At 42.2% G+C, this 24773-nt stretch overlaps 1 protein-coding gene across 2 annotated transcripts in view; it reads left to right on the top strand.

The window, feature by feature from the left end:
• The window catches only part of adam17b (ADAM metallopeptidase domain 17b), a 68611-nt gene extending 44904 nt beyond the window's left edge, over nt 1–23707 (top strand). For both annotated transcript variants that reach the window (XM_055635294.1, XM_055635295.1), the window contains exons 15-19: nt 6555–6682; nt 12030–12108; nt 18195–18283; nt 19320–19376; nt 22790–23707. In XM_055635294.1, coding sequence (XP_055491269.1) covers nt 6555–6682; nt 12030–12108; nt 18195–18283; nt 19320–19376; nt 22790–23149 — 713 coding nt within the window. In that variant the 3' untranslated portion in view covers nt 23150–23707. The remainder of the gene's footprint in view (nt 1–6554; nt 6683–12029; nt 12109–18194; nt 18284–19319; nt 19377–22789) is intronic.
• Nucleotides 23708–24773: the final 1066 nt, after the last annotated feature.

Here is a 24773-nt window from a genome sequence, read left to right as displayed (position 1 = left end):
GTTTTTTCTCACCTCAGCCTTAAATGACCTCCCCTTCATTCTAAGACTGTGGCCCCTGGTTCTGGACTCGCCCAACACTGGGTACAGTTTTCCTGCATCTAGCTTGTCCAGTCCTTTTATAATTTTATATGTTTCTATAAGATTCCCCCTTATCCTTCCAAACTCCAGTGAATACAAGCCTAGTCTTTTCAATCTTTCCTCATATGACAGTCCCGCCATCTCCGGGATCAATCTCGTGAACCTACGCTGCACTGCCTCAATCACAAGGATGTCCTTCTTCAAATTAGGAGACCAAAACTGTACGCAATACTCTAGATGTGGTCTCAACAGAGCCCTGGCAACCGAGCAGACCAGATTCAGATTCAGATTCAATTTTAATTGTCATTGTCAGTGTACAGTACAGAGACAACGAAATGCATTTAGCATCTCCCTTGAAGAGCGACATAGTAAACGATTTGAATAAAAAATAATAATGGGTGGTAGTGATTGGCAGTCACCGAGGTACGTTGTTGAGTAGAGTGACAGCCGCCGGAAAGAAGCTGTTCCTCGACCTGCTGGTTCGGCAACGGAGAGACCTGTAGCGCCTCCCGGATGGTAGGAGGGTAAACAGTCCATGATTGGGGTGAGAGCAGTCCTTGGCGATGCTGAGCGCCCTCCGCAGACAGCGCTTGCTTTGGACAGACTCAATGGAGGGGAGCGTGGAACCGGTGATGCGTTGGGCAATTTTCACCACCCTCTGCAATGCCTTCCGGTCGGAGACAGAGCAGTTGCCATACCATACTGTGATGCAGTTGGTAAGGATGCTCTCGATGGTGCAGCGGTAGAAGTTCACCAGGATCTGAGGAGACAGATGGACCTTCTTCAGTCTCCTCAGGAAGAAGAGACACTGATGAGCCTTCTTGATCAGAGTAGAGGTATTGTGGGTCCAAGAGAGGTCATCGGAGATGTTGACTCCCAGGAACCTGAAGCTAGAAACACGTTCCACCTCCGTCCCATTAATGTGGATGGGGGTGTGCGTGCCGCCTCTGGACTTCCTGAAGTCTACAATGAGCTCCTTGGTCTTCTTGGAGTTAAGGGCCAGGTTGTTGTCAGCGCACCATGCTGTTAAGTGCTGGACCTCCTCCCTGTAGGCCAGCTCATCGTTGTTGCTGATGAGGCCAATCACCGTTGTATCATCTGCATACTTGATGATGGTGTTAGTACCATGTACAGGTGTGCAGTCGTAGGTGAAGAGGGAGTAGAGGAGGGGGCTCAGCACACAGCCCTGAGGAACGCCGGTGTTCAGGGTGAGGGTTGAAGAGGTGTGCTTGTCTAACCTCACAGACTGGGGTCTGTTGGTTAGAAAGTCCAGTATCCAGTTGCAGAGGGAGGGGTCGATGCCCAGGTTACCGAGTTTGGTGATCAGTTTTGATGGAATAATGGTGTTGAATGCTGAGCTGTAATCGATGAACAGCATTCTTACATAAGTGTCTCTGTTGTCGAGGTGGGAGAGGGCGGAGTGAAGTGTCGTTGAGATGGCATCCTCCGTACTCCTGTTCTTGCGGTAGGCAAACTGATAGGGATCCAGTGTGGGGGGGTAGGCAGCTTTTGAGGTGTGCCAGGACCAGCCTCTCGAAGCACTTGGTGATGATGGGGGTAAGTGCAACTGGGCGGAAGTTGAGGCTTGCCGCAGTGGAGTGTTTTGGCACTGGCACGATGGAGGTGGCTTTAAGGCAAGTGGGGACAACTGCTTGGGCAAGTGACAGGTTGAAGATGTCAGTCCAGACGTCTGTCAGCTGCGCAGCACAGGCCCTGAGCACGCGCCCGGGGATGCCAGGAGGGGCAGGCATAGGGTGGTGCAGGCTACTCTGAGTCCATCTACCTTACAAAGAGGTTTTACTTTTTTTGGATACAGGTGAGGCTGATAGTTTGTTTGGGGAGGGGGAAGGGGGGAATAGAATGAGGTGAAGCCAGAGCCACTAACATGGCATCACGAGTGACTAGCACGCATAGAGGGGAAGATAGAGAGAGAACAATGTCATAAATAATTCAAAAATGAAATGGGCAGTCTTCTCAATGGTCATAGGTTGGTATGTTGCCTGCATGGTGCCAGGGCCGAGGATGTCACTGGATGACTGTGAAGCATCCTGAGGGAGGAGGGTGAACCAGTAGCTCATGTTCCATAGTCCTGTCAACTATAGGTGCAATGAAGGATTACTGGCCAAATTTAACGAGCTAGAAAAGAGAGAAACAAGCAAGAACTCAAAAGACAGTAATTACCCAAAGTACTGGTAAATACAGAAACGGGAAGATAAAATGTGTGGCTGGAGGGAGGGTGTTAAGTTATGGCGGGATTGGGAACATTACCATGGGAGGTGGAATTTGTGGAGCTGCTCTTTGACTGTCTACAAGCCCCAAGGGCTGCAACACAATTGGAATGGGACCAGTGTCCCCACTGAGAGATGGGGATTGCTAGTGCTGTTGTTTGAGCTAGTTTGGTAGCAGGTGTGAATCTGAGGATAAATCAGAAGGAAGACATTAGAAGGCAGGTTTGGAGGGGAATATTTGGAAGACAATAAGAAGGGAAAAAGCAAAGGTGAACGGCAATGAATGAACAGTAATAACAAGGGTTCATAACCGTCATAGCCTTGGACACATTAGAGGCATGAAACATGTTCCCGATGTTGGGGGAGTCCAGAACCAGGGGCCACAGTTTAAGAGTAAGGAGTAAGCCATTTAGAACGGAGACGAGGAGTGGTGAGTCTGTGGAATTCTCTGCCTCAGAGGGCGGTGGAGGCAGGTTCTCTGGATGCTTTCAAGAAAGAACTAGATGGGGCTCTTAAAAGTAGCTGAGTCCGTGGATAATGGGGAGAAGGCAGGAACTGGGTACTGATTAGGGATGATCAGCCATGATCACATTGAATGGCAGTGCTGGCTCGAAGGGGCAAATGGCTTGCTACTGTGTCTATTGTCTATTGTCTAATCATCAGGGAGCAGAAAAGTGCACATGCTTTAGAGTATAGCATCAATCAGAGTAAGGCAAAATAATAAGGTAAAAGGCTCTTTATTTGAAAGGATGATGGCACAAATGCAAATTCAGTAATTGGAGACGGCCAATTTCAATGGTATTGGAGTGGTCTGGCCAAGGTAATTGGTAACAGCATTTCACAGGGAAAATTGTTATGGAACAATGGCTGCCTTTGAGAAAGATAGTTTGCGTCCGATATGATTAAGGCACAATCCTATAAAGAGCAGGAGGAACAAATAAATCCAGAGCTCTCTGGACAAATAAAGAGATACCCGAGGTAGACAAGCAGCTCATATTTTGCTTTTTTTCCGAGGGTCAGGTTGTAAATACCAGCAAGATTGAGCATGATTACAAAGGTTTGGATTGGAAGTGAAAACTCAAAAAAAAAACAGAGACAAAGAGAGCTTATGAGAAGATTAGCTGTCAACATTGTAGTAAATTCCTGACCAATGAAAGCAAGCGTGCCATATGCCTTATTTACCGCTGTAACCAGTTGTGTTGGTATTTTCAGGGAGATATGGACTTGGATCCGATGATCCCTCTCTCTGTACATCAATGCTGCTAAGGATCTTGCCATTGCCTCTTACGTTTGATCTCCCAAATTGCAACACCTCACATTCACACAATTATTTCCATCAGCATTGGTGTCTGTGTCTCCAGACAATTAAAATCATTTGCAGCTCGGACTGTCACCACCTGCTGTGTGCATGCCAGAAGTTGTGTCTAAGCACTCTGCCACTTACTGACCACCGGCACTTTGCCAATGGACTCCAGGCAGGGCTGCCAACATTGGGTGAGAGTTGGGAGTGAGAAATTGCGTGACCAAGCCCGAGGGAGCATAGGGACCGGGGAGGGGGAGGGGGGGGGGGGTGGAGGAGTTTGTCCCCCTCCCATTGGAGTTGTGCAATACGGTGCATACTGCAGCGAGTCTTTTAACTTACACTTGACTACTATATATATGCTTTAGATTCAGATTCAGATTCAAATTCAGATTCAATTTTAATTGTCATTGTCAGTGTACAGTACAGAGACAACGAAATGCATTTAGCATCTCCCTGGAAGAGCGACATAGCAAACGATTTGAATAAATAATAATAAGTGTCCGGGGGGGGGGTGGTGATTGGCAGTCACCGAGGTACGTTGTTCAGTAGAGTGACAGCCGCCGGAAAGAAGCTGTTCCTGGACCTGCTGGTTCGGCAACGGAGAGACATGTAGCGCCTCCCGGATGGTAGGAGGGTAAACAGTCCATGGTTGGGGTGAGAGCAGTCCTTGGCGATGCTGAGTACCCTCCGCAGACAGTGCTTGCTTTGGACAGACTCAATGGAGCGGAGTGTGGAACCGGTGATGCGTTGGGCAATTTTCACCACCCTCTGCAATGCCTTCCGGTCGGAGACAGAGCAGTTGCCATACCATACTGTGATGCAGTTGGTAAGGATGCTCTCGATTGTGCAGCGGTAGAAGTTCACCAGGATCTGAGGAGACAGATGGACCTTCTTCAGTCTCCTCAGAAGAAGGAGATTCTATATTCTTTAAATTGGATTGGAGCGTTTTTGAAAGGGGGGAGGCTGTGCGATCACTGATCACTGGCCTTGGGGGTACCCGGTGAGGGAGTGGAGCAACCGGGTGGGGAGAGGGTGTGGAAGAAGGGTGTTCCCCCTCCAAGGATAGGAACGTTTCGAAATTTGATGTATTAAAATCATGTTTTAATGCACTGTAGAAGTATGATTTCAATGTTTTTTGTATGAAGTATTTTTAAGAGGTAACTTTTTAAGGGGTAACTTTATCCACACAAAGGGTGACGGGTGCATGGAACAAGCTGCCAGAGGAGGTAGTTGAGGCAGGGACCATCCCAACATTTAAGAAAAAGTTAGACTGCTACATGGATAGGACAGGTTTGGAGGTATGGACCAAAAGCAGGTGGCATAGCTGGGACATGTTGGCGGGTGAGGGCAAGTTGCGCCGAAGGGCCTGTTTTCACACTGTATCCCTCTATGACTACATTATACCTCCACCATGCATGAATGCTTCAAAATCAAGTGATCGAGTTTTATTGCCATATACTCAAGCATAGAAACATAGAAAATAGGTGCAGGAATAGGCCATCGGCCCTTCGAGCCAGCACTGCCATTCAATATGATCATGGCTATTCATCTAAAATCAGTACCTCTTTCTTGTTTTTTTCCGCATATCCCTTGATGTTGTTAGCCCCAAGAACTAAATCTAACTCTCTTGAAAACATCCAGTGATTTGGCCTGCACTGCCTTCTGTGGCAGAGAATTCCACAGATTCACAACTCTCTGCGTGAAGAAAGTTTGTTCTCATCTCAGTCCTAACTCCCTCCCCCCCCTTTATTCTTAAACTGTGACCCATGGTTCTGAACGCCCCCAACATCGGGAACATTTTTCCTGCAATTACAGTAAGTGAAAATCTAGCAGGCAAGCAGGATGCTTTCTCCCCATTTGAAGTCCACTATCTTCCACCGTATCTACCCAGTGCTTGGTACTTACTCCCAGCAGCCATTGGTTGTCTTCCAGGATGCACTCTCTCTCTCTCTCACCCCCTCTCTCTCTCTCCCTCTTTCTTCCCTCTCACCCCTCTCTCTTCCCCCTCTCTCCCTCTCTCTCTCTCTCCCCTCTCTCCCTCTCTCTCTCTCCCATTCATGCCCCCTCTGTCTCTCTCCTCTCACCCCCCTCTCTCTTCCCCCACTGTCTCCCTGTCTCCTTCTCCCCTCTCTCTCCACCTCCCTTTAAGAGTCTGTCCCTTCGGCACAGAGACTCTCGCGGCATCGGCAGCGGCTCCGCAGCCCGGGACACTCGCACTGTCCGGAGTGCTCCATGGCCAGAGCTGCAGCGAGCGACTCGCAGCGCCGCAAACACTCGACAGCGCCCGCAAACTCACCAGTCCCGGCTCCCCGCATCTGTTCCCGCCGCTGGTTCTGCTCCCATCCCTCCCGCAGCCCCGGCTCTCCAACACCCGCGGACCATGCAGTTTATCCGAGTTTTGAAATTTTCGTTGATCACAAGATTTCTCACCACTTAGCGTGAGAAATGTCTGATGAGCGTGAGGGCGTGAGAGTTTGCTTGAGGGTGTGAGTCTCACGCTCAAAGCGTGAGAGTTGGCAGCCCTGCTCCAGGGTACTGCAGCTCAGTGAGATTGGCCTTCTGTAGCCGGCCCTAGTGAACTGGGACGTCTGTGACCACAAGCACCAGGACACGTTCCAGGAAGTTTAACCCAAAAGAAATATGGAATTAGTTACTCCAAAAGCATGTAACATAAATAGGTTCAAAATACACCAGGATATGGTGGAATTTATTGTCATTGCTTTCTAAAAAGGAATGATAAATGGATAAGCTGAAGAATGATTTGAGGATAGAACTGAAAACTTAATGAACATTTAGAATATTTTCTGTGTAACGAAGTTCATTTTTCATACTGGATCTACTGCATCAAATTATGTTTTTTTTTAAATCCAGATGCTAACAATGTTTTACTAAGTATGCACTCGATCTGTGGATACCAAAGTGTCCTCTGTTTTTATCATGTTTAGAGACTGACGATTCCTGCAAGGTTTGCTGTAGAGAACATGGATTTTGTAAACCATTCATCGATCAAAACAAACTGTTCCTGTATCTGCGCAAAGGGAAACCCTGTACAGTTGGATTCTGTGATGGACATGTAAGTAACAACTTTTACAGCTGGGTTACTCTAGTTTTACTGAAAAATGTCACCTTTCACGTTAGTCATTTTAAAATGTTTTTTCTTCTCTTAACTGATAGTTGCTATCATACCATATATCAGTCTTCGCTCAAGCATTGATGATGCATTTCCATATCTGAATATCTAAGAATATTACCATGAACAGATTTAGAAGTGCAAAGTATAATGGATTCAAGAGATACTGGAGTTCATTTTAGAAAACTTAGCCATTGCTTCCAAAGAGGAAATATATGGGTACAATCTGAGGGATGGACGATAGGTGCAGGAGTAGGCCATTCGGCCCTTCGAGCCAGCACCGCCATTCACTGTGATCATGGCTGATCATCCACAATCAGTACCCCGTTCCTGCCTTCTCCCCATATCCCCTAGATATCCGCTAAGAGCTATATCTAACTCTCTCTTGAAAGCATACAGAGAATTGGCCTCCACTGCCTCATGAGGCAGAGAATTCCACAGATTCACAACCCTCTGTGTGAAAAAGTTTTTCCTCATCTCCGTTCTAAATGGCTTACCCCTTATTCTTAAACTGTGGCCCCGGGTTCTGGACTCCCCCAACATCGGGAAAGTTTCCTGCCTCTAGCGTGTCCAAAACCGTAATAATCTCATATGTTTCAACAAGGTCCCCTCTCATCCTAAATTCTAGAGGATACAAGCCCAGCCACTTCATCACTGCCACCCAGCTTTGTGTCATCTGCAAATTTGGTAACGTTACTTTTAATCCCTTTATCTAAATCATTAATATATATTGTAAATGGCTGCGGTCCCAGTTGCTAGTCACTGCCTGCCATTCTGAAAGGGACCCGTTTATCCCCACTCTTTTTTTCCTGTCTGCCAACCAATTTTCTCTCCATGTCAGTACCCTACCCTACCCCCAATATCATGTGCTCTAATTTTGTCTTCTAATCTCCTAGGTGGGACCTTATCAAATGCTTTCTGAAAGTCCAGGTACACTACATCCACTGGCTCTCCCTTGTCCACATTCCTAGTTACATCCTCAAAAAATTCCAGAAGATTAGTTAAGCATGATTTTCCCTTCATAAATCCATGCTGACTTGGACCGATCCTGTTACTGCTATCCAAATGTGCCGCAATTTCATCTTTTATAATTGATTCCAGCATCTTCCCCACCACCGATGTCATGCTAACTGGTCTATAATTCCCTGTTTCCTCTTTCCCGCTTTTCTTAAAAAGTAGAATAACATTAGCTACCCTCCAATCCACAGGAACTGATCCTGAATCTATAGAACATTGGAAAATAATCACCAATGCGTCCACGATTTCTAGAGCCACTTCCTTAAGTACCCTGGGATGCAGCCCATCAGGCCCTTGGGATTTATCAGCCTTCAGTCCCATCAGTCTACCCAACACCATATCCTGCCTAATATGAATTTCCTTCAGTTCCTCCGTCACCCTAGATCCTCTGTCCACTAGTACATCTGAGAGATTGTTTGTATCTTCCTTAGTGAAGACGGATCCAAAGTACCTGTTCAACTCGTTTGCCATTTCCTTGTTGCCCATAATAAATTCACCTGTTTCAGTCTTCAAGGGTCCAACCTTTGGCCTTAACTATTTTTTTCCTCTTCACAGACCTAAAGATAATGACAAGAAAGTTGGATTCATGAATTCAGTTCTAGAGCATTGCTATAAAATCTAGCTTAATTTCATACCACATCATTACTTCAAAAGGAAAGGATAGAGGGCCATGGTCAGGTGGGACTAGTGTAGATGGGACATCATGGACGTTGTGCTGAAGGCCCTGTTTTCATGCTCTGTCTCTACAAAATGGAATAACTTTTTCATCTGCCTGTAGTCCCTTGGTAATGAACTGCAGACCAGGTTTGGCCTATATTTAAAGTACTGAGTTATCTTTATTGTTGCAAATGATCCCATTGCAGTCTTTCAGTGTAGAGTATCATCACCGTACGTCTTGATTAGTTCAAAATATGAACCAAACTTATTAAAATAAATAATGATCCTGTAACCATTCAGGATAAGACGATTCCCAATAACAAGTCTATTTAATTAATGGGTAATACAAAAATACAACTTTCAAAAAATTATTTGTTTTCGGTCAACAATATTTATTGTACTTCTCTTTCAGAAATACAAACTTTAATATTTCAAAGACAAACTATTTCGTGCATGGATTATTGAGATTTTAAAACCATCTTTATCACAGATTTTCCAGCTACCTGCTACTGTGCAGAAACAGACAGGTTTTAAAAAATATATATATTTTGCCTATATTTGTTCCAAATTGAGAATTTACAATGCTCACAGAGCTCCTTGGACTTTAAACACTCGACTCCTCATTCAAAAAGGATCTGCTAATTAATTGCACTGAACCAATCGTTATATTTTTTCATCCATAATCACATTACATCTATTTGCGTATTAGAAACGCATGGTTCATGATCATAGTTCGACTGTTAAATACCTTGCACCATTGTATCTTTCACGAACCAGACCCTAAACTTACTGGATATTGCATTACTTGTTTTCCCTTGGTTTTCTTTGTCCAACTTATTCCTTTCATTTCACAGAACTACAGTTTCTCTGTAGGAAAGTGAATTTTTAATAAATATCCCTGGTTCTTTACAGGTATTGCAATATTCATCATGTTGTTCAATCAAGTGGTTTTGAACTACTTGTAGATGTTTTCCTATTGATGTTCACCACTCAGGCTTTTAGCTGTTTGAAGTACTAGTGGATTTTAGTTATTTTGTGTGGGAGTGAATAACACTACCAAGGCAGTTTATAAAACCTACCCCTGCATTTCCTTATGACACTGCAAATGCAAATCAAACACAGTCAAAATAGAATGACAATGGGTAGCATTTTGAATCTCATAGGGATTTTGATGCACCAGTTGACTGTGACAATAAATTATTTTTCACCACTATCCACAAGTCATCACACATGCTAGTTCAGAAATTTCAGCTAGTTGGCGGTGCAGGCTCGAAGGGCCGAATGGCCTACTCCTGTATTATTATTTCTATGTTTCAATTGTTGCAACTTTTATCTTTGATTTGATGCTTTCAATTATTCTAGGTTGATAACACAGTGTAGTTAATAACAGGCTTCTATTATAATGAAGCATTGTTTTAACATTGTCAGTTTGAACGGTTACTCTCTTTGCATTTCATTTGCCTGACGCTCCTTTCCTTTTGACTTTCTTAGTTTTTATTGCAGTTTTTGAATAGAAACATAGAAACATAGAAAATAGGTGCAGGAGCAGGCCATTTGGCCCTTCGAGCCTGCACCGCCATTCAATATGATCATGGCTGATCATCCAACTCAGTATCCTGTACCTGCCTTCTCTCCATTCCCCCTGATCCCTTTAGCCACAAGGGCCACATCTAACCCCCTCTTAAATATAGCCAATGAACTGGCCTCAACTACCTTCTGTGGTAGAGAATTCCACAGATTCACCACTCTCTGTGTGAAAAATGTTTTTCTCATCTCGGTCCTAAAAGATTTCCCCCTTATCCTTAAACTGTGACCCCTTGCTCTGGACCTCCCCAACATCGGGAACAATCTTCCTGCATCTAGCCTGTCCAACCCCTTAAGAACTTTGTAAGTTTCTATAAGATCCCCCCTCAATCTTCTAAATTCTAGCGAGTACAAGCCGAGTCTATCCAGTCTTTCTTCATATGAAAGTCCTGACATCCCAGGAATCAGTCTGGTGAACCTTCTCTGTACTCCCTCTATGGCAAGAATGTCCTTCCTCAGATTAGGAGACCAAAACTGTATGTAATACTCCAGGTGTGGTCTCACCAAGACCCTGTACAACTGCAGTAGAACCTCCCTGCTCCTATACTCAAATCCTTTTGCTATGAATGCTAACATACCATTTGCTTTCTTCACTGCCTACTGCGCCTGCATGCCTACTTTCAATGACTGGTGTACCATGACACCCAGGTCTCGTTGCATCTCCCCTTTTCCTAATCGGCCACCATTCAGATAATAGTCTACTTTCCTGTTTTTGCCACAAAAGTGGATAACCTCACATTTATCCACATTATACTGTACCTGCCATTCATTTGCCCACTCACCCAGCCTATCCAAGTCACCTTGCAGCCTACTGGATATTAACTCACCTTTTCCCATTGACCAAGCTGTTTATGAGGAAGAGTCAGATATACCAGAAAGGCCCAATTTGTAGATGCATTTTGTGAGCTGGATATGATGGTAAGGATGCTACTAATGGACTGCTCGTTACTGAATGAAGGCAATACAAAGTGTGCCTCTGTTCCTGTGTTTGATAAATGACAGAGATTCCCTTCAGTAAACATATGATCGGAGGTGACAGCCTCAGGTTTATTGATTACCCTTGTAAAACAACCACTGGAACCTATCTATAAATAAAGAAGGTTACTTCAGAAAGTAACCATAACCATAAATGATGTTATTTTCTAAAATTGTCATTTAGTACAGCAGACTGTTATAACCAGTCTTTTCTTGGTACACTCTTTTGCATTTCTAATGAATAAGAACATGCTTCATTAAAATTCAGACAAATTGTAATTATTTTAATAATACTGGGATTGTGTTGTTGGCTGTGTGCAAGAGCATTGGCTGCCAGTTTTACTTGTCTCCACACATTTGCTTTTAACCTAAGTGGCACTGAATTTGCTGGGTGTGATTGAAATTAGTTTAGTACTGCCATCCAAAGAATTTCTCTCCCACTGTCTTTTGGATGAGAGTGTAAATCTAGACTCCTCTTCCTCGGCCAGTTTAAAGCCACACTATTCAAAGAGCTTAAAGTTTTACCCCACGTTTGGCCCGGGGACCGTTGCTAACACAGGCAGTTATGTTGGCCAGTTCTATTAGGATCAAGGATAGCCCTGATTCCAAAACTAATGCCATAAAATGTCATTGGACCATTTCTGGAAGTTTTATTTCACATCAATGGCTCTATTGTCAAAACTGGCAACTACCAAGTGATGTAACTGGTTGCGTGTATAGAGTCAGGGTAAAGGGAGGAAACAGTAAAAGTGATTGCCTGTGTTAGAAAGGACAGCAGAAATAATTAAACAAAAAATATTTCATCAAGCAAAAGGATATGGTAATGGATGCAGTATGGAAATTAATGAACCATTCCAGAGGACAACAGTGGAAATTCTGCCAATAGCTGGTACTGAGTGGGAGGGAGGAACAAAGCTGAATTATACTAACACTTTATAATTAACGTGCGCCAGAAATGGCTTGGTATCATCTGAAGGGTGAAAATTAACCTGTATGTTTAGATCTTTAGAGCTGTCCCAATAATGGTTTCATTGTTTATCATGTAATGTATTTACAGGGCAAATGTGAAAAGCAAGTACAAGATGTGATAGAACGATTATGGGATTTTATTGAGAAATTGGATATCAACACTTTTGGTAAGCTCATACACAAAGCTTGTATTCTCACATATTCTTATGTCTTTACTCAAAAGATTAAGCATACATTGATTACTCAATACATTGTTTTTGCAGTTATGAATTGATTTTAAATGTACTTTTTTTTATAAATTAAATGTAATTTAATAAATGATATATAAATTTAGTTAGAGAGCCATAGAGCTATGCAGCATGGAAATAGGCCCTTCAACCCAACTAGTCCATTCCGACCAGGTTGCCTAACCGAGCTAGTCCTACTTGCCAGTGCCTGCACATATGCCTCGAAACCTTTCTTATTCAAGTGTCTTTTATAAGTTTTGTAATTGTGCCTGCTTCAACCACTGCCTCTTCTGTGTGAAAACATTGCCCCTCATGTCCCTTTGAAATCTTTACCCTCCTACATTAAATGTATGACCTTTAATTTTAGATTCCCCTGCCTGGGGAAAGGACAGTCGCTGTTCATCTCATCTACGGCCCTTGTGATTTTTATTTACCTCCATAAAGCCATCCCTCACTTTCTACGGTCCAGGGAAAATACTCAGCCTGTTCAGATTCTCCTTGTAGCTCAATCCCTTCAAACCCGGTAACATCCCGATAAATCTTTTTTACATCCATTCCAGTTTAATGACGTCCTATAGCCTGGTGACCAGAAGTGTACACAGTATTCCAAATGTGGCCTTACCAACATCTTGTATAGATGTAAAATAATGTCCCAACTTTTAGACTCAATACACTGAAGAATGGAAACTAGCATGCCAAATGCTACCTTCACCCTGTCTACTTGTGTTGCCACCTTCATAACACTCTGTATCTGTACCTCTAAAGAAGACACAGAGTAACACAGTGGATCATGCAGCATTTCTGGAGAACCTGGGCAGGTAACCTTTTGGGCTAGGACCTGCCTTCAGTCTGAAAAAGGGTCCTCACCCAAAACGTCACCTATCCATGTTCTGCAGAGATGCTGCCTGACCCATTGAGTTAGTCACCACTTTGTCTTGTTTTTATAAACGGGCATCTGCAGTTCCTTGTGTCTACAATCTGTTCTACAACTCTCTTCTGGGCCATACAATTTTTCTGTGCCTGTCCTTCCCTGGTTTGTGTTATATCTGAATTAAACTCAATTTTTGTAGTTTGTTAAAGCAAAATAATAGGATGAGTTTAGCCTACTTGCCTCTTCTCATCTGATTTAGGTAAGAACAGTTGATGCACATTATTGACATGTTAAATGGCAATAGTTTTAATATCTGTGTCAGGTAATTGCTCCCAATTCCTCTACCCATTAGTTAAGCCTACAAAACCATTAAGTGTCTGTTAATTCCAAGAATACAGTTAATTCCAATCACTCCATCAGAATCGAAAATTTACAAATATCTCTGCTTGGTCTCTTAATCCTTAATGTTTAAAATGTTGCATTTGTGCCCTTTTATTAAACAAAATTAGAAGATTAAATCCTAATTATTTGGCTTCTTACCCTGTAATAGGCGATAGATTAAATTAACAATTATAAAGTAACATTTTTGAAATATTGAATATAGACATTTCATCTTCAGATCATGGCCATTTAAAAAAAAAAACTTTAGTTGGAATATGAGCATGAGCATCTGATATTAAATTTGATGCATGAGCATCATGTGCCCAGGCACATGAGCATCTGTTATTACATTTTCATTTGGGTAAATGAAAAGTCCAGGTAATGTTCCCCCAGTTGTAAGGTTAGAAACAACATTTCTAACTCGGTAGAAAAATATCTTGACAGCATCCAGGTATGGGTTGATAGGTTGGGCCAGACAATCACTGTGTCCAACTGAAGATAGTTTAAGAACCTACACTTAATATTCTGTTGGACCAGTGTTCTTGTAAATAATGGGGCAATCAGAGGCTGGGAATCCTGCTGCAAGAGGCTTCACTCGTGACTGTCTGAAGCCTTTCCTCGTTTCTACTTGGCACAAGTGAAATAAATGAAGGAATACTCCCAATTTGTTGGGATGACTGTAAGTGATTGAGAAGCTTGATACCGTCCAGGATAAGGAAGCCTGGTTAATGCGGTTCTGTATTCACCACCCAATAATACACTGTCTCCACCACCCAAAATCAATGTGTGCCATTTATAAAATATATTAGCTATTTGCTAGGGCTACTTCTACTAATGTTCCTATACATGTGACTTCTCACACCAAGAAGGCCATGGGGAGCAGACCTGGCACCTGCAAGTTTGTTTCTGAGTTGAGGTTCATCCTTAATATGTACAGGTTCCTTTGTTGTCCCTGGGTTGAAATCTTGTAATAGCAGCCCAACAGCATTGCACAAGCCACAGGAAGGACTGCAGCAGTTCACAAAGGCAGCTCATCTTGTCAATGAGGAGGAGTAAATGCTTGCCGTGCCAACACCCAATGGTAAATAAATAAACATAAACATTCTGAGAGTTAAGGGCCTGTCCCACTCGGCCGTCATTCGCGCGCCATTTACGCGACCTGCTAGCGTGTGGATAGTGCGTGGGTAGCGTGTGGGTAGCGTGGGACGGGCACATGGAGTGGTGTGGAGTGGAATGGAGGAGTGTGGACTTCGTCCTGCACAAAATCTTCGCGCGCCACCGGCCTGTCGCGTAACTGACGGCCAAAGTGGGACAGGCCCAAGACCCTGGCGCAGCATAACGTCTCACCTCCAACAGCAGCAGCAGCAGGCAAACGATCGCCGAACTCGGCCTGGGGCTCACGGCCGTTGCGGATCCAGATCCGCCCCCACTCCTACTCCCAGAGCGGGGCCAAGACGATTGGAGATAGACACAAAATGCTGGAGAAGAGTCTCGAACTGGTGAAGGGTCTCGACCCGAAACATCATTCATTCCTTCTCTCCAGAGATGCTGCCGGTCCCGCTGAGTTACTCCAGCATTTTGTGTCTATCTTCAAATGACGTCACTCGCTCCAGACGGCTGCGAACGCATGATGGCGCGCACGACCGTCGAGCGTCAGACACTACCGGCCTGTCGCGTAAATGACGGCCAAGTGGGACAGGCCCTTTACTGACTGGAATGACTTCTGGTTCATTTGCAAGTCAGGGTTAATTGATCTCAATCAGGATATCAGCTGAAGTGCCAGAACTTCCTGACAATAGACAATAGGTGCAAGAGTAGGCCATTCGGCCCTTCACTGTGATCATGGCTGATCGTCCACTATCAGTACCACGTTCCTGCCTTCTCCCCATATCCCTTGACTCAGCTATATTTAAGAGTTAGATAAATTCTCTCTTGAAAGCATCCAGAGAATTGGCCTCTACTGCCTTCTGAGGCAGAGAATTCCACAGATTCACAACTCTCTGGGTAAAAAAGTTTTTCCTCATCTCCGTTCTAAATGGCCAACCCCTTATTCTTAAACTGTGGCCCCTGGTTCTGGACTCCCCCAACATCGGGAACATGTTTCTTGCAGCTAGTGTGCTCAATCCCATAATAATCTTATGTTTCAATAAGATACCCTCTCATCCTTCTAATTTCCAGTGTATACAAGCCCAGTCACTCCATTCTTTCAACATATGACAGTCCCGCCATCCTGGGAATTAACCTCGTGAACCTTCGCTGTACTCCCCCAATCGCAATAATGTCCTTCCTCAAATTTGGAGACCAAAACTGCACATAATACTCCAGATGTGGTCTCACTAAGACCCTGTACAACAGCAGAAGGACCTCTTTGCTCCTATACTCAACTCCTCTTGTTATGAAGGCCAACGTGCCATTAGCTTTTTTCACTGCACGCTGTACCTGCATGCTTACTTTCAGTTACTAATGAACAAGGACACCCAAATCTCGTTGTACTTTCCCTTTTCCTAATTTGACACCATTCAGATAATTATCTGCTTTCCTGTTCTTGCCACCAAAGTGGATAACCTCACATTTATCCACATTATACTGCATCTGCCATGCATTTGCCCACTCACCCAACCTGTACCTGCATCCTCATAGCATCTTCCTCAGTTCACACTGCCACCCAGCTTTGTGTCATCTGCAAATTTGCTAATGTTACTTTGAATCCCTTCATCTAAATCATTAATGTATATTGTAAATAGCTGCGGTCCCAGCACCGGGCCTTGTGGTACCCCGCTAGTCACTGCCTGCAATTCTGAAAGGGACCCGTTAATCCCTACTCTTTGTTTCCTGTCTGCCAACCAATTTTCTATCCATGTCAGTACCTTATCTCCAATACCTTGTGCTCTAATCTTGAACATAATCCTGTTTTTTTTATTCACTTGGACCTCATTTTCCTGCAGGTAATCATAGAATTGTATAGTACTTCATCCCATTGTGACCCTATTGACCAAGATGCCCCATCTAAGCCAATCCCATCTGTCTGCATGTTGCCCATATCCATGATAACCTTTCCTAACCATGTGCTTGTCTAATGTCTTTTAAATGTTGTACCTGCCTCAACTACGGGCACTCCCTGATTGTCGTAATAAACTTTGAACTTACGTCGGCAATTCTTTAACCCCTTTGCTTTATTTCTGAGTTGCACGTCTTGGTAGCAGTGCGCTCTGTGCATGCGGATATTTCCGCAAGCCATTCTCCTGTTCTCGTGGATACTCCCACGTGGTCTCCGCGTCGAATGGTAAATTTACGCGGGCACAGTGGCACTTCTGTTTTCGACTTGTGTAACTTCTGACGTAAGCAAGGGTCCGCGGGACGTAACCCTTATGTAAGTCGGGGAGTGTCTGTACTTCCTCTTTCATTTCGTTCCAGATACCCACCACCCTCTGTGAAAAATTTGCCCCTCAGGTTCTTATTAAATCTTTCCCCTCTCGCCTTAAACCTATGCTCTCTGGTTCTTGGTTCTCATACCCTGGAAAAGAGACTCTCTGCATTCACCCTAATTATTTTCCTCAATTTCGTACACTCTAAGTTCACCACTCCATGGAATATGGTCATAGCTTGCCCAACCTCTCCCTGCAACTCACTCTTGTACAACTGTAACATAATGTCCCAACATCTATACTCAACCCCTGCTGATGAAAGCCAATGTGCTAAAAGCTGCCTTTCACCCCCCTATCTGGCTACCTTCAGAGAACAATACACTAATATTCCTAGAGCCCTCTGCTCTACAACTCCAACGCCTACTGTTCACTATGAACGTTTTGACCTGGTTTTACTTCCCATAATGAAACACCTCACACTTATTTGAATTAAACTCCATTTGCCATTCCTTGGCTCATTTGCCCAGCTGATCAAGATCTCACTGTAATTCGTGAGAACAATCTTCATTGTCTATGATACTCACTATATTAGTGTCATCTACAAACTTACTAATGCCTCGTACTTTATTTTCCAAATTGTTGGTAGAAGACAAATAATAATGGGCCCAGTAACAATCCCTGAGGCACACCACTAGTCACAGGCCCCCAGTCACACAAATACAACCTTCCTGCACCACCACCACCACCCACTGCTTCCTTCAACGAAGCCAATTCCGTATCCAGTTAACTAGCTCTCCCGGGATCCCGACAATCCAACCTTCCACAGCAGAGCACCAAGTGGATCCTTATCAAAGGCCTTGCTGAAGCCCATATAGACTTTGCCAACAACCATGCCCTTATCAAGCTTGGTTACTTCTTCAAATGAATGAAATCAAACTCTTCTCCCACACAAAAAGCCATGCTGATTATTCCTAATCACCCACTGTCTTTTCAAATGCATGTATATTTTGCTTCTCAGAATTCTCACCAGTAACATTCCTACCATGTGTGTTAGGGTTACTGGTTGATTGGTTTTAATCAAAAGTGACTTTGAGATGTCACATTTTGCTTTCTTTTTTCAAATTTCACACTTTCAGTTTTGGCTACATTTTGCTTTTCCTATAATATGGTAACATCTTTTAGCAGATGCATGTAATGCACGCAATCCACCTCACTGAAATTAACCCAGAACATCCACGTTCTGACTGTAGTGAGGGGAAAACAGTTGTCAGTAATGGACATGTGTTAGATGATATGTCATATTAGTAAATAATTTAGCATCTAATGATATCTGATAAAGCTATTCGCATCAACATTGCAATGTTGAGTACATGTCTGTCAATGCTGATGCTACTATTTTCTCTTAACAGGGAAATTCCTAGCTGACAATATTGTTGGATCTGTTGTTGTATTCTCTCTGGTTTTTTGGATTCCTCTCAGTATTCTCGTCCATTGTGTGGTAAGAAAGAATTTTGTTTCAGGGCATAATATGAATGGCAAATCTTGTGTTTTGTTTTAATTGGTTACTTGGGAGCTTGAGCTACAAATGAAGCTTAAAAAGACAACTAACAGAAGTAGTAGTTTTCCTCTAGCTTGCTTCAGCTGCTCAAGCATGTCTGACCCAGCACTTCAATTCTACCACATCCCATATCTCACAGTTCTCTGCTTGTCCAATTGGATGTCAATCATGATCGTTTTTAAATATTCTAAAATGTTTTTCTATTCAAGAATGTATGTAGAATACTTAGTTCTCAATAGCAGGGGTTGCTTCATTGTTTCATACGATACAATAATACTTTATTAGCCAGGTATGTTTTGCAACATACGAGGAATTTAATTTGCCAAGTCAGTCATACAAATAAAAAGCAACAGAACACACAAAATACATTTTAACATAAACATCCACCACAGTGACTCCTCCACATTCCTCACTGTGGTGGAAGGCGAAAAAAAGTTCAATCTCTTCCCTTCTTTGTTCTCCCCGTGGTCGGGGAGCCTCGAGTCTTCCGTTGATGCCGCGGGATATCCAACTTTACCTGAAACCTGAACTGTTATAACTTATAAACCAGCAGACAAATTATACAGAAAGCTTCCAGAAATAGTAGTTCAATCATGCACAGAATTTCTCTCTTGATGGTTGAGGGATCAATGTTGCTCAGCTACCAGAGATTGCTCCCTGCTTTTTTCTTGACGTAAGTTTTATGGTCCCTGATTTAGCAAATCATCTGAAGACATTGCCTCTCGCAGTATTTTCTTGCTGCTGGAATGCCAATCAAGAATTTGTTGTCCAAGTTCTGGAGTGGAGCTTTGAACCCATGATATTTTGACAGCTGAGTCATGGGTGACACTCGCAGGAAAAATAAGTTCTAATAACCTCAACAACAAGGTTATGATTAACTTTTTTATATGGAGGCTTCGTTCTTAATTTGTACAGTTTGATTTATAGCAAGAGAGCACAGGAATATATTAACAAATACTTTAACATTTTCTTTCAGGATAAGAAATTAGACCAGCAGTATGAGGAGAGCACAAAAACATTCTTCCCTCCCAGTGTATGTATTGTAGAAATTTCCTTATCGTCATTTCTGGCAGTAAATTGTGTACAATGAGATCAATTTCTGGCTGCAAATCATTTTATGCAAAATATGCTTGAGTTGTTTTCATCTGCTAATAGAATTCCTGACAATTTTTATTCAGTGTAAGCAAATTTGCATTTAAATAACACAGTATCTTGTAAAAAAGTATTTCACTGGCAGTTAATCATTTCTGTTTCAAGCAGAATTGTGTTGAATGGCCAAATAACCTGTGCCTGGTGGTAGTGAGTGGGGGCTTGCACACTGCAAAGTGACCTATTGTAATCACCTGAAAAGACAGTTCAAATATTTGGACTTTTGACAATATGGAACTCTACAGGGATGGTACTTCTCGAAGTGCCACCTAGATTGAGTACTCAATCCTTATTTGGGCTTAAACTCACATTTTTGTTGAGGTGAGAGTACAAGCAGTCCTGGCTTATGAAAGAACTGAGAGGTGTCCAAAAGCTAGGTTCTCCCAGTCAGTAACGTCCATTTGCCATAGCGACCCATATCATATGGCGCTACATACAGTGCTCTCCATAATGTTTGGGACAAAGACCCATCATTATTTATTTGCCTCTGTACTCCACTATTTGAGATTTGTAAAAGAAAAAATCACATGTGGTTAAAGTGCACATTGTCAGATTTTAATAAAGGCATTTTTATACATTTTGGTTTCACCATGTAAAAATTACAGCATTGTTTATACATAGTTCACCCATTTCAGGGCAACATAATGTTTGGGACACAGCAATGTCATGTAAATGAAAGTAGTCATGTTTAGTATTTTATTGCATAACCTGTGCATGCAATGACTGCTTGAAGTCTGCGATTCATGGACATCACCAGTTGCTGGGTGTCTTGTCTGGTGATGCTCTGCCAGGCCTGTATTGCAGCTATCTTTAGCTTATGCTTGTTTGGGGGGGCTAGTCCCCTTCAGTTTTCTCTTCAGCATATAAAAGACATGCTCAATTGGGTTCAGATCGGGTGATTGACTTTGCTACTCAAGAATTGACCATTTTTTAGCTTTGAAAAACTCCTTTGTTGCTTTAGCAGTATGTTTGGGATCATTGTCTTGCTGTAGAATGAACTACCGACCAATGAGTTTTGAGGCATTTGTTTGAACTTGAGCAGATAGGGTGTGTCTATACACTTCAGAATTCATTATGCTACTAACATCAGCAGTTGTATCATCAATGAAGATAAGTGAGCCAGTACCTTCAGCAGCCATTCATGCCCAGGTCATAACACCCCCACCACAGTGTTTCACAGATGAGGTGACATGCTTTGGATCTTGGGCAGTTCCTTCTCTCCTCCATAGTTTGCTCTTGCCATCACTCTGATATAAGTTAATCGTTGTCTCATCTGTCCACAAGACCTTCTTCAAGAACTGTGGTTGCTCTTTCAAGTACTTCTTGGCAAACTGTAACCTGGCCGTCCTATTTTTGCGGCTAACGGGTGGTTTGCATCTTGCGGTGTAGCCTCTGTATTTCTGTTCATGAAGTCTTCTGCGGACAGTGCTCATTGACAAATCCACACCTGACTCCTGAAGAGTGTTTCTGATCTGTCGGACAGGTGTTTGGGGATTTTCCTTTATTATAGAGAGAATTCTTCTGTCATCAGCTGTGGAGGTCTTCCTTGACCTGCCAGTCCCTTTGTGATTAGTAAGCTCACCAGTGCTCTCTTTCTTCTTAATGATGTTCCAAACAGTTGATTTTGGTAAGCCTAAGGTTTGGCTGATGTCTCTAACAGTTTTATTCTTATTTCTCAGTTACATAATGGGTTCTTTGACTTTCATTGGCACAACCTTGGCCCTCATGTTGATAAACAGCAATAAAAGTTTCCAAAAGTGATGGAAAGACTGGAGGGAAGACTAGGTGCTGAGAGCTCTCTTATACCTGTATTTAGGAGACCATACAAACGCCTGTGATGCCATGTGTCCCAAACATTATGGTGCCCTGAAATGGGGGGAGGGGGACTATGTATAAACACAGCTGTAATTTCTACAAGGTGAAACCAAAATGCATAAAAATAGCCTTCAATAAAATATGACAATGTGCACTTTAACCACTTGATTTTTTTTGTTTACAAATCTCAAATTGTAGAGTACAGAGACAAATAAATAAAGGATGGGTCTTTGTCCCAAACATTATGAAGAGCACTGTAGAAATGCTATAATTTCATTCCATTGAATAATCACCTAACATTATCCATACTTAATTGATAATGGTATTCAGTCACTAATGAACACCATGAAACATATTATTTTTATTATTAGCAGAAAAAAGATTTAAAAACATCAGAATTTGTGTAAAGTTGTATCTTCATAAGGCAGGTCATCTGTAACCCTGGGAGCCAAAACTGACACAATCTCTGATGGGCAGAATTACTTTAAATGGGATATGGTTGAAAATCAGTTATATAAATTAGTGAATTGTGGATTTGATTTGTTGCTGTTCTGTCCAAATACTTGCATGTTATTAACCTGCAACATTTAATTGTTGGAGCCAATAGTTTATTTTTATACAACACTTGACATGGTAATGTCTGGAGGGACCTTATTATTTACCTTAGCTTTATAACTATATGACTTTCTTATTTTAATTTGTGGACAATTGTATATTAGTTTGGCTATTTTTAATATCAGTTTTGTTAAACTTTAATGGAAATCAATTTCAGATTGCTGATTGCTTAATAGATTATGCACGAATAGTACAATGCTTGTCTATTGTTATGTGTTTTCTTTCGATTTAAAATTCAGGACAACTATAATAGTAACAATTTCAACTGTCAACCCATTCAACTAATACAAATTATTTTGTACTGTATCCAAATAATCTGATATACGTGATTGCAGGTACACATGCATTTACTTGAGCACTGCTTTCCCAAGACACCAGGCAATTTAATAGTACAAATGTTAACAACATGAAGAACCATATCAGATAATTCACACACACACACACACACACACACACACGCGCGCGCACGCACACACACGCACACGCACCTCCACTTTAATGCCTATGCCACTATCACCAGCTTACGCACACTATCTGATGGAGTGTCACCCACAAACCTTTTCAGGTAGGATGTCAGGGTTTTGATGCTGCACAATGTTGTTGTATATGGTAAGACAAGGAGTTGTAGTCACTTTAGTATGTTTGGCCCATGGAGATTGGTGGCAACTTTGATAGAGTAAATTGGTAGGCGATAAGATCAAGCACAGTAAGTAGTATTCCTTTCCATCTTATAAAGCTTTTGTAAGTTCATGTAGTGTGGTTATAGATCCATGATAATGTTGACACCATCTCTAGAAATGGCAGAATACTAATGCATCTTGAATAGTTTTCATGGTTAATGTATTTATTTTTAACAATTTACTGCAGAATGCTGAGATGTTTAGCAGCCTAGAATCTGCCTCGGTTCGCATAGTGAAGCAACCCCCTCTAGCTGCAAGCTGTTTTCAACAACCACCACCACCAATGCCAGTGGCATCAGTGACTGTTCCTACCATCGTGGTGCCAACAAAATCTGACCACCATCGGATGGATACAATACAGGAAGACCCTAGTGTTGATTCTTTAATTGGAGATGGTGGGTTAGGTGAAGACCCTTTTCCAAATAGTAGCAACGCAGCAAAGTCCTTTGAAGATTTAACAGCACACGGTGCCAGCAGGAGCGACAAGGCATCTGTCTTTAAATTACAGCGTCAAACCCGTATTGACAGTAAGGAAACCGAATGCTAATGTTGCTTGAATGTTTGGTCAATTTTTATAAAACACTGAATTATTTATCATGTGGTTTCTCTTCATGTGACTTTTGTTATATATCCCAATTAATGTGGGCTTATACCCAGTGTGTGCAGCATTTTTTTTTAAAGCTAGTAATGTGTTTCTGACCTGGAACTTTTATAATTGCTCGAAGGTAAACAAAGTGGTTCCATGTACATGGACCCTCTATTTAAAAATGAAATTTGGCTAGATCATAACTTAAGTGTGTGAAAATAAAGCTTCCAAAAAATACGTTTTACTTTTTACAACCATGAATCTAACATTTTATTTTTAAATTGGGGCATATTTGTTATTGTGGTAAAGAACAGTAATGGTCAGTTACATGTTTGCTGTTTGAAAGCACTGATTCGCTTATTGCTGCTTTATAATTATAACTATTGATCTGTATCAGTACTTGCACGCAGTGTAGGCTTACTGCTGCAATGTTGGTCATTAAAGACTTTAATTTTTTATAAGTATAAAAAATTGGAACCATGACTGCAATGTACTTTATTAAAGTGTTTGAATTTTTAATTGGTTATAGCTTGTTTTAATGACCTACTTCATATATCTTGAGGAACTATTTTAATTTTAATTTATTTTATGGAGGACAGTCAATTACCGTTAATCCTTCAATCATTTATGGAGGACAGTCAATTACCGTTAATCCTTCAACCTTGTGGGTTTTCCCCAGGTGCTCCGGTTTCCTCCCGCATTCCAAAGACATGCAGATTTGTAGATTAATTGGCCCACGGAAAATTGCCCTGAGTAGGGAATGGATGCAAAAGTGGGATAACATAGAACTAGTGTGAAAGGGACATCGATGGCTGACATGGACTCAATGGGCTGATGGGCTTCATGCTGTATCTCTAAAAAACTAAACTGTCAGTCACTTAGGTTTTTCTGAAAAATTACAACAGTTTTGCATGAAGCATGAGTTACAAGCCAGGGACTCTTATGAAAATCCTGAACTTGCTTAATTCTAACACAACCGTTTGGTCATTTGGGTCCATGTCAGTTCCCAGTGGAGCATTACCTTTGTTATTTTCCCTGTAGATGAGAATGTGCAGATTCCACAGGGACAGCACCAGAGGTCAGGTTGGAATCAGGATCACTGGAGTTGAGGCAGCATCTGCATCACCTTAAATTTCCCGAGTGATTACTGACAATTTCTGGAAAGTATTTTGAAGTTTCTCTCCTAATGGAGACCAAAGATCATGATCTTTGATGGAGACTCTGGATGGAGCATAGTTTCCTGCAATTGCCTGGTGGGTTCCATAGGGAAAGCTGTTTTTTAAATCTGTCCAAGGTTGGATGCAACATGGATTCAGCAACTTAATTCATTATGATGTTCCTTGCATTCATTATAATTTTCCTCTGCATTTGACAGAGGATATGTTTAGGTCCTCTGCATTTGATATGTCTTCTGGACTTGATTGTTTTTAATTATATACTTAAATAGTTTTCATGTCAGAGCCAACTGCTTGCCAAACATAACTTTGTTATCAATGCCAATTACCAATGATAAAGCCCTGTGTATGTGGGAACTATCAGGCAGACGATGATGTGCTATTTACAACCAGAAGGCTTCCTGTTGTGT

This window comes from Leucoraja erinacea, chromosome 5 (genome assembly GCF_028641065.1).
Source record: "Leucoraja erinacea ecotype New England chromosome 5, Leri_hhj_1, whole genome shotgun sequence".
Lineage (NCBI taxonomy): Eukaryota > Metazoa > Chordata > Chondrichthyes > Rajiformes > Rajidae > Leucoraja > Leucoraja erinaceus.
Note: the sequence above shows the minus strand (reverse complement) of the source record. Positions and strands in the feature narration are given on the sequence as shown.